Source organism: Poecilia formosa, unplaced genomic scaffold (assembly GCF_000485575.1).
Source record: "Poecilia formosa unplaced genomic scaffold, Poecilia_formosa-5.1.2 Scaffold77, whole genome shotgun sequence".
Lineage (NCBI taxonomy): Eukaryota > Metazoa > Chordata > Actinopteri > Cyprinodontiformes > Poeciliidae > Poecilia > Poecilia formosa.
In genome coordinates, this window is record NW_006800016.1 from 680,748 (window position 1) to 691,307 (window position 10,560).

Consider the following 10,560-nt stretch of genomic DNA (forward strand, 5'->3'; position numbering starts at 1 on the left):
CACACACACACACACACACACACACACACACACACACACACACACGCACACACCCACATCTGGCGTTGTAAACTGGCTGTGGCGCAAAGACGTGCACAGACCAGCGTAAAGACCGAACTTTGATTTCCTGCCTGACACTTTGCATGCTGTGTCTTCACAACAAAGCCACGGCGTCTGATGAGGGGCGTGTCTGCCCCAGTCTATCTGACTCCGTGGCATTGTCTCTCCAACATCAGTGATCGTTATCGCTCCACACCAGAGAAAGAAGAACAATCAACACTCCTTTATCTTCTCCAGGGCTCATCATTTACTGATTTTATGCAGCTACACCCCCTTTCCTTTTCCTCCTAAATGACTAATTCCGGCTCACAAACATCCCCAGTTGAATCTAAGCGCTGACTCACCCCTTTGCACCATCACGTCTCACCCTGTTGTCCTCCTGGCTAAGTGTTTGTTGTTTCCAGACTTACTCAATTTGACTCCAAGTCATGTTGGCTTGGATTTGGAAAAGAAAATGCTGAATCAGAAACCTGAAATCCAAACTTCAAAACCGACGTCGATAAGGATCTTCTAGTTGTAAGGTTTGAAACTGTTTGCCTGTTACGGGTTACTGTTTTTAGTCACAAAGTCATTGTCAAACATTTTTGATGTGGAGTTCCGTCCCGCTGTGAAGTTGGATCAGTTCATTCAGGTCAGCAGATATTTATTAATGCCGTTTTCTCAAGGTCCTGAATATCATTTCGGTTACAGGAGTTCATGTTTGGCTCAGTAACTGCAAGGTGCTTTTTGCCTCACGGCAGCAGCACGAACACAAACTATCATCCCTCCACTGCAGAATTTGATTATTGACACGAAATGCTTGTCTGAGCTTTACGGCCAACACGTCTCCAGTGTTGATTAATATTACCAAGACACGTTGTTCCAAACGTGTTGTTTGTCTGTCAGATGCAACTGCTCCATCCAGTCGTGTCCTGTCATGTTTTTAGTAAAAAAAAAAAAACTTTTAGAACCAATCAAACGAGCCAAACTCGCCCCGTGTCTTTGGTAGTTTCGTCATAACCTCTCAGTGACAGCAAATATTGTAGTTTCACAATTCACAATTACATCTCTGAGATCAACTCCTGTTTTTGAGTGGGTTTCTGCATCTCTATCATAATTTTTTTTTTTAACTCCAGTTTGATGGACTTTGAATTTACTTTTACTTTATCCAGATTGACTGACAGCAACAGGTGTTTCTTATAGATGTTGTCTGATGTTTTTCTCCGTTGTTGTTGGACACACCTGGTGTTTCAGACAAGCAAAGAGCCAAAACTTTTGCTTTCATGGACGTGTTCATGCTTGCCTAGGAGTGGATTTCATCAGCACAAGGGTGCTATTCACCAGCATAACTCCTTTTGAAGCAGTAAGAAAAAAAAAACAAAACATTCAGGCTACAACCAGATCATGAGATATTGTTTGGTTGTAAGTTTTACAAACTGTAGCAATCAGAACAAGGTAAGATCAAGAGTTTGTGCTGTGCAGGGTCTAGAGATGAGGTAATGCATCTGAGATATTTAAACTAAATGGAAGTGAGAACAAGCTTAAACTGAAATTAAAATATATCTGCTGAAGCTTCTCCAACCTATGATTTAGGTTAAAGGTAATGATAGGGTAAAGTGAAGGGCGTCACACAGGTCATGTGTTTGTTTTAATGAGAGGACTTGGACTTCTCTTGTTTCCTGAAGACATTTCAGCTCTCATAGTTCTGATCAAAGTTTTGAAGTTCATAGCTTATGCACTAAAATTGTTGTTAGAAAATGACACACGTTACATTGTTAAAGGGATGTTAAAACAGAATTAGGAGATGTGCTTAACTACGGAGATTAGGAAGGACCTCCGTGTCTAAATGTCTGAGATTATGTGGGCGTTTCTAAGAAAAAGAGTATCAGTGAAACTGCTGATGAGTTTGTTGTCCCTGGATTGTCCATAACAACTAGTTGGTTAGGGTTAAGTCACATAATCACAACTTCATATATTTTCTGAAACTTGTGCAACTTTTTTATTTACTTATTTCTGTTTCAAATGTGTTTATTCATCTCAGTTAGCACATCTTGTAATTGAGTTATCTGAACTTGTGGGGAAGAATCTACGTAATGCCGCCCTTGACATGTTCAGTTTCTGATGTGAAGAAAGATGATGAGAAATTATTTACTAAAAGCGGAATCTCATTGTACATCATCAAGATTGAGGGCAGACACACAATGTTGAGATTTGGTTATTAAATGGAGTAAATTTATGTTGCAATTTTCTATGGTACTACAAGCGCTACGCACTACAGACAGTCTTTATCTAATACACAGATTAGTAGGCAGCTTGGTGCTAAGTGCCAGGAGGAAGTTGGAATCAAACCTACATTCTTCAATTGCAAGAATAGCAACTCTACCACCGAGCCACAGAGTTGCCCTACTTACCATTAAGTCAACAGTGTAACAACAAACAGCTTAGTATTAAAAGTTGGTATACTAATGACTATATTCCACGTATGTCTTGGAGCATTTATAAATGAAAGTCAGGAGGTAGTGAACCTAAATAAAATGAGCCAAGGCTAAACATCTCAGCTGGGTTCTCACTATTGTCGCAGCCTTTACTGTTCTGCACCTGTTTCTTTTTTGCTTTAACTGCAGTTCATTTCTCCTTCTATCTCCACTTTTCTCTCAGATTACACACAACACTCAGTTCCAGCACAAGGCTATGTAATCTCTGTGTGTGTGTTTTCTGTCTGAGGCTGGAGCTTTGAGCTCAGGAAGAGAGGCCAGCGTAATGCTAACACACACACACACGCACACACACACACACACACACACACACGGGATGAGAACCTCTGGCGTGGCCTTTCCCACCACTGCCCTCTCTGTATCAACACACTCGCACAAACAAGCCTCCCTGCACTTCTGCACAATCAAAGGGCCTTTGTCTCCATTGTACAACCGCTCCACTAACACACATGCTTATCTCTACACATGTGCGTGGACGCTCATTACTGCAAACAAAACAAAGCGCAAATCTTCTTAATTAAAAGGTTAAGTGTAACTTTCCCATTTGGGCGGCTTTTTTTTGTTTTTTAAATAGAACAACTTTTGTAAGGGATCATCTACGTGTAGACGGTGCGTTGCAAAAGTATTTCTCCATCATCATGAGTCTTACAAACTTAAGTTGTTTAATTTGGATTTTTTGTGATAAACCAAAAGAGTCCATGTTTGAGACACTGATAGAAAATGATTGATAGTTTGTTCTTAGGATTTTGTTTTTACTAATATAAATAAGAAAAGTGTGGCATACATTTGTATTCAGTCATCAGGAGTCAGTACTTGTAGAACCGCAGTTCACTAGACTTTAATTTGCAATTAAATAATTAACTCTGGGTGCAATTTTCCTGATTTTCAGTTAGAAATAAAATATGAATACTTTTGTTAAGTGTTATATTTGATCATCAGGCTTGACATTACAGCTATCAGAAAAAACCCCAAAAAAACATTTAGTCTCTAGAAAGAAAACAAGAACACTTAAATTCTGTAATTTGTGTCATATTTATTAAATTCCAAGTACAAATGATAAAAATAGATTTAAAAAAAAAGTAAACTGTTTGACCTTGAAAATGAGCTCAATAAACCCTTCTTGTATATAAAATAAAGGCACAGGTCCAAATATTTAGAAAAGGTTCCTGGACAGATATCAATGCCACAGGCAGGAGATAGTCTACATACAAGGCGACATAAAAAGGCACAAGTATCCACTCTGAAGGGATAAGAACTCTCTTTAAGTTGAGAAGAAAAATATGTAACGATATCATCCAAAAATATTCTTATGCGAGTACAAAGGGACAAAAATATTTATATTTATGTAAATATACATATATAAATAGACTAGCAGTCAAGAAAGTAGAACTCCTTTAAATCTTTGGCTATAATGCTGAACTCAGTTCATCAAATTGTTTCTCAACATCACAACGAAAAAAAAAAAAAACACTTAGCAACAAGCTCAACCATATGGGACGACAGAGAAAAGACAAGGGTCACATTTTAACATATAGCGGCAGAAAAACAAGTTTAGCTCCTTGTAAAACATCCATATTATTTATGTTGTAACCATTTCATACATGGTGTCACTTAAAATGCGAGAAGATATGGAAGAACTCCTCTTCCACGAACTGAAAGGCTTGACTTGTCCTTTCGCTTTTTATCCACAAACGTTTCTCCTTATATATGCAAAGGCTTGTAGGAAGGTGAACCTTGACTAGTGGAGGCAAATTTCCTGAACAGGTAAAATCTGATCAAGCTGGTGAAGATTCCAGGTGTGTTTGGAACCTGGAAGCAGCAAAAGGAAAAACATGAAGCAACATCACTTATTTTTGGCTTGAAAGTAGGATGGGCTCTGTGAATGTCTTTAGTTTACCATGATATAGTAGTCATTCAGCTGCAGGCCATAAAGAACCCAGGCAGTTGACGTGAAAAAGGTGGTTACAGTCAGAGGGAAGGACAGGACCTGCACGTTACCACTGCGGATTATTGCTACCTGGAAATGGAAACGACAACAGAGGCAAAATTGTGTTAAACCAAATGTTATAGCTATGCCAGCGAAACTTGGTCATATGGTCTTTTCTATTACCACCATCGTAAGATCTTTATTCTAAAACTGCTTTGTCACAAGACTTGGAGGTACTGCTGATTGGTAAAAGGATGCGATTTAATCATGCAGGCTGGTTGTTTGGAAGATTACATTTCCAAAAAACATGGATGAAAGACAAATTTATAGGAAGGTGGGTCCGAGTTTGAATTGTGAGTGTGAAAGTCGAAGCAACAAGAAGCTTCAATATCTAATATGATTCACTTGCATACATGAGAAGATACCTGTTATTTTGCAATGATGCAAATTATTTTTACTCTCATTTTGTTTTTTTCATTTTATTATTTAGACTACCAGAACCTGAACATAATTTTATATCTTGTCTGTATGTCTACATCATTTTCGTAAATTAAGTCAGATTAAACTCAACGTCTCACTACTTACTTGAGATTTTTTTGGCACAACTACATTTTACTTCTTCTTGAGTAAAAATATACTGAGGTAGTGCTACTTTTGAGGGCAACATTTGGCTATTCTACCACCTGTGGTTGGAGTTTTGAGGGGTTTATGCTCTCCTGTGCCAATTCAAACACACCAGAGGGAAGGTTATTATCCTGCCTTAATAACTAATGACAAAATACTTTTTGGTCTTTATAGTCATAGTCCGCTATAAGATCGCAGCAACTGGTACAATGTTTCACCCTTTTGCCTTCAGGTCTGCATGAATTCCTGTTGGCAAGGACCCAACAGCATCTCAAACATTCCTGCAATTGTGGTTCATGTCAACATAAAAATAACAACAAAAAAAGACAGCTGTTTACAGTTCCTAATGCTTTCTCTCTAAAAAACATTTTAACATGTAAGAATGTTTCGGTAACTTTGTTTTATTTTTATTTTTCTCTCTTATACGCATCTTCAAGAAACCTGCAAGTCTGTAACAAATAGCCTCCTTTTCTTTTACTTCTTATTATCACTTTAAAAGTCTTTTGAATAAATCAAAGAAATTACTAAAACTTGACGAACTGTCTGCGTACAATAAACCCTAATCCTTGTCTATTTGTGTCATTTTTAACTACATTTAAAGTCTCAGCAACCAATTTACAGGGTGGGTTACATCATAACTTACAATTACAAAGGCTAAACAAAAGTTTGCTTGAGAAATTTCCTGTCTGTTTGATGTTTTTGTGTTGTGGTGTAATCTTAGGATTAGTGAGGTTTAGGTTGAAAGAAAAGTTTGGTGTCAGTATTTTCAGTGCAGAGTGTCAGGAAAAAACAGAACGTAACCAAGTGGATGAAGCACCAAAACAGAGGAGAATCAGCACAACAGGAAGACGGAGAGGAATGAAAGGCAGGAAACTGTCTGGGGGTCATTTCAGAGCCCGACGCAGATGGATGGAGGGAAACAAACAGGATGGAGGACAGAACTACAAGATCATGAGAAGTGAGAAGAGGAAGAAGAAAGAGAGCAAGACGTGCATTTCTTCAATTGTGCAGATGCACATAGGGCCTGATTTGAGTCCAAGGACGTGAACTGCACTGTGGTGCAGTTGGTAGCACTGTTGCATTGCAGCAAGAAGGTCCTGGGTTGGATTCCAGGCTTGGGGTCTTTCTGCATGGAGTTTGCATGTTCTCCCTGTGCATGGTGGGTTCTCTCCGGGTACTCCGGCTTCATCCCACAGTCCAAAAACATGACTGTCAGGTTAATTGGCCTCTCCAAATTCTCCCTAGGTGTGAGTGTGTGTGCATGGTTGTTTGTCCTGTCTGTCTGTCTGTGTTGCCCTGCGACAGACAGAACATTAGCTGGAGATAGGCACAAGCACCCCTCCCAATCCCCCTAGGGACAAGGGTGTACAGAAAATGGATGGATGGATGTAAACTGAGCTGCGGCTGGCTGCTGCTCATTGAGAAATTGAACAACTGATTGGGACAAAAGGTTCTAAAAATTGACCGGTTTATAGTCAATTTTCTCTAGAGACAATATACAGCCTACCAATAAGTTTTTTTAAAAAACGCAGCTTCACCTTTAAATGTATAATTACATCATCTCTGGTCTGTGAACACTCATGGTGTAGCAGATTAATGCATTTCAGTTTGGTCTACATCATTGTAAGAAGTGCGTGAAATTGTGCCAGAAGCTTTTGAAAGACATCATTTTGCTCAGTCTCCTTATCATTTTGGAATCATGAAAGCTGATCTCATCTCTGTACTCGACTACCTCCCACAAGCCAAAAACGTGATGGTTAGGTTAAGTGGTCTCTAAACTTCCTCTGATAAACATTTTAAAATGCCTCAGCCACACAGGACCCCTTCATATTTAAATTTGTCCTTTAAACTTCAAAGAGATTTTTAGAAAAGGAAAAAAAAAAAAAAAAAGATAAAAAGCCTGTTTTAAATGTGTGCCCAGAAAGTGCCTTACCAGATCAGTGAGCGGAGACAGGTACATGCTGACGGTGACCACGCTGCAGGTGAGACCGAGCTGATTGAGTCGGGCCTCTCCCTCCGTCAGAACGGTAGTGAAGTACAACCATCCACAGACCAACACTGCTGCTGCGGCCAGAGTCTGAAGCACCACAAGTCGCTGGAACAAACACAAAGTCAGAATAATAAGTCGTATAAAAGGATTACTAAAATACTCTATATACAGTGTCAAGTAGATCTCAATAAATAAGAATACCAATAGAAAGTTTTACATCTAAAACCATTTTTTGGATTCATTAAACACAAAATGATAGATTTCCTGATCAAGTATGTCTGTTCATTTCGGTAACTTATCGCAATAAAAACCCAAATTCAGTTTCTCAGAAAATGTGAATAAATAATAATGCTATTTCACAATAAATAAATTATTTATGATGCAGCCATGATGGTCTACTGACAAACATGTATGTGCACTTTAGAGTTTATACACTGATTGTTTTGTCAGGGCTCTTTTCATATGAATTACTCCATCAATTCAGCTTAACATTGAGGCAATCAGTCTGTGGTTTAAGTGTCATGGAAGCCCAGCTTGATTTAATAGCCGTTTTCGGCTCATTATCAGGTCTGATTTTTTTCCCTTCTTCTTGTTGACAATATCTCGTAGATTCTCTGTGGAGTTTTGTGTCCGACAGTTCTGCTGATGAAGCAATACGTTGAACTTGATATAAGGCTAATCTCTCTCAACCTTTTGAATGGACTTTGATTCAAAATACTTATAGCGTCAGTTATCCCTGTTATTTGTGGGCCTTTTTGAGCTACACTTTTTTCTTCCACTCAACTTTCCAGCAATATGCTTTGACACTGCCAGCTTCTTCTGCATCAACCTTTTGTGGTTTATCCTGCATGTGGAAGACATCAATCACCGTCTTCTGCACAACTATCAAGTTGAGATGGACCTGTGTGGACCTGAAATAGATCCTGTTGGTTGGTGTGTTTGTGTAGACCAAATAGTATGGGAAATCTAAGTTTTTATTCAATTTTAAAATAGAATGGAAAACTTTACTTTTCATTATTTGAAGGGCCACTCAAGCAAAACTTGGTTAATTTTACACCATGTCTTGTGCTACCTTCTGTTTAGTGTAGAGGAAGTACATGACAATGTAGATGATTTGGAGAAGAGCTCCGATGATATTCACTACGACAATGGTGTGATCCCGCTTCAGAGTGCCGTAAAACAGCCAGCCTAAGTTACTGTGGAAACAGGAGCAGCGTTAGATGGGCCGAACTGAACTGATCGGTACAGATGATGTAGAAGGCTAAAAACAAAACACCAAAGTTACTTCAGACACGTGGTGAGGAAGGGGAGAAACTGGATGTTATCTGCACTTTTGGATTCTCGCATCTTCTTCAGGTCGGTCCTAGAAGCACAAATATAAAGTAAACGCATAAGAAATACACGTAAACGCACTCTACTGTAGTACATTTCTTTGTAAAATAAAAAAAAAAAATAGTTTAGAGTTTGTTCATATAAATTCAGACCAGGAGGAGCTGCAACTAGTGAAAACAACTAGTGTCGTTTTTAATCAATTTGACAACATGGGTCAAGGGTTGAATTACTGAAGAAAAACTTACAGTCCTGTCGAGAACATCCCGACTGTGAACACGATGCAGGCCCATGATAGAAGCTGAGTCAAATCCATAGAGTGGAGATCAGATATCAATTGCACCTGTCACCTGTGTTTTACACGCTCTTTCGGTGATTTCAACCAAAACGTATCAAACTATAGAAAAACAAAATCGGCTGCAGATACCAGGATTCTCAAATAGGATTTCCGTATTTGTAATCACTGTGCTCGGTGTTTCTGCCTTCTGATTGGCTGTGCGTCTAAAAGGAGGCGTGGGACTGACCAATTGGATGTTGAAACGATAGTTAACGTCACACGAAACGTCACGCCGCTGATAAGCAAAGGTCCTGCTCGAGCAGGAGAGAACAGTAAGAGGCGATCAATAATTCAAAGAAGGGAAGTTAAACTTTTAATTCAACAGTAAATACAAGATAATTGCTACACTTTGGAGTATAAGATCCAGAATTAATCAACTGATCAATAATAGGATTTTTTTTAATTTTAAAAAATCAGATACGGTTTCTTATCAAAATGAAAATAAGTCGAAAAAAAACCCATTTTATTCTCTACTTAAACAGTGCATTATTTAATTCATTTAAATGAAATAAATAAACAAACAAATACCATAGGACCTACTACAGGAGACCGAGACCCACAGACTGGATGGCATTAGAAGTGTCTCAGTGAAGGTTTTTTTTTGTTTGTTTGTTTGTTTTTTTCACACGTTGTTTAGCTGACATTAAATAACTCATTCTTATAAAGAATTAGATTAGACATCTGTATGTGAACATTGAATTGAATATGTAATGGTGTGCCCTAACTTTCAGAAGACTGTAAATTTGAAAGCCTATTTTAAAATAACCAAATTTCACTTGTGTACGACAAAATCTTTAAAACCAATTTCTAAGGGTCTTTTTTTCCTTTTCCCAGTACTTGGCAAATATATCAGTCTTACTGGACTGCGTTTGTAAAGACAACCTTGTCATTTTTCTGAGCCATACAAGAGATTAAACTCAAAATGACATACTGTAAACCTAAAAAAATGTCAAGGATTTTTAATTATGTGGGTCTATAAGAATCTTCATCAATTAATTTAAAGTCTTCTTCAACTCTTTCACAGTCTTTTTTACAAAGAACTTAAGCAATAGAGTTTTACTCTAGTTGCACAACATTTATAGCTACTTTGTTGCTACTACTTTATTTAACAAGAGAGACAATGCATCTAACAAAAGCTTAGTGTCCTTACAATTTAATTAAATAATGGTCAATTATCCCTAAGGATTTATTTATTTAAAAACAATTGTCTACCTGTATTTTTAAATGTAATGTTGTAAAATTGCAAATAGAAATGATTTGTTGTTTGTTTTATAAAGATATTCTAACCTAATAGGAACAGACTGGCTCCCCAGAAGGTCCTTGCAAATGTCATCATCATGTTGCAGCCCATTTGACCTTAATTAGCATCACAAGTGCCTCAAGCTTATCATTTGTAATTAGGCTTAATTAAACGTGTTGCTTTGTAGTTTGGTATTATTAAGTCCATCAAGGATCAGAGCAATCCTTAAATTTCTTTTAAGGATTGTGTATAGCATTTTTATAACTGAAAGTAATATAAAATGGCTCCACGTGTCTGTAAAAGATTTTTCCTCTGAGCTCTCTGGGGAGCTCAGAGGAAATATTGAAGATGGAAAGACAACAAGAACTTATCCAAGCAACATTAGTCTGGTTTGTTCTTGTGACTAGAATTATTTCAAAGTGAAAGGTTCATGGAACTGCAGCCAAACTTCAGGGATGTGGACGGAGGAGGAAACGCAAGGTGAGGTTGATCAGACGAATAATGCAGAATGCAAACATGTAGCCTTAATATCTCTAGACTGACTGGGAAAGGAACATACTGGACTATCCTCAGACATCT

At 38.0% G+C, this 10,560-nt stretch overlaps 1 protein-coding gene across 1 annotated transcript; it reads right to left on the bottom strand.

Annotated features, from left to right (window-relative positions):
- Nucleotides 1-3,582: 3,582 nt before the first annotated feature.
- Nucleotides 3,583-8,887, bottom strand: slc50a1 (solute carrier family 50 member 1). Its single transcript, XM_007556096.2, has 6 exons — nt 8,653-8,887; nt 8,361-8,438; nt 8,148-8,271; nt 7,019-7,180; nt 4,432-4,551; nt 3,583-4,343 (listed from the first exon to the last, which is right to left on the bottom strand). Exons 1-6 carry the CDS (start codon nt 8,718-8,720, stop codon nt 4,236-4,238), a joined length of 660 nt encoding a protein of 219 aa, XP_007556158.1. The 5' UTR covers nt 8,721-8,887; the 3' UTR covers nt 3,583-4,235.
- Nucleotides 8,888-10,560: the final 1,673 nt, after the last annotated feature.

What these genes read in the sequence shown, in the direction of transcription:
- slc50a1 (XM_007556096.2), bottom strand. Translation starts at nt 8,720, where the DNA reads ATGGATTTGACTCAGCTTCTATCATGGGCCTGCATCGTGTTCACAGTC. An exon ending in TTCCTCACCACGTGTCTGAA is followed by an intron (nt 8,272 to 8,360) that starts GTAACTTTGGTG and finishes CTGTTTCCACAG; the next exon opens with TAACTTAGGCTGGCTGTTTT. An exon ending in TGAATGACTACTATATCATG is followed by an intron (nt 4,344 to 4,431) that starts GTAAACTAAAGA and finishes TGCTGCTTCCAG; the next exon opens with GTTCCAAACACACCTGGAAT.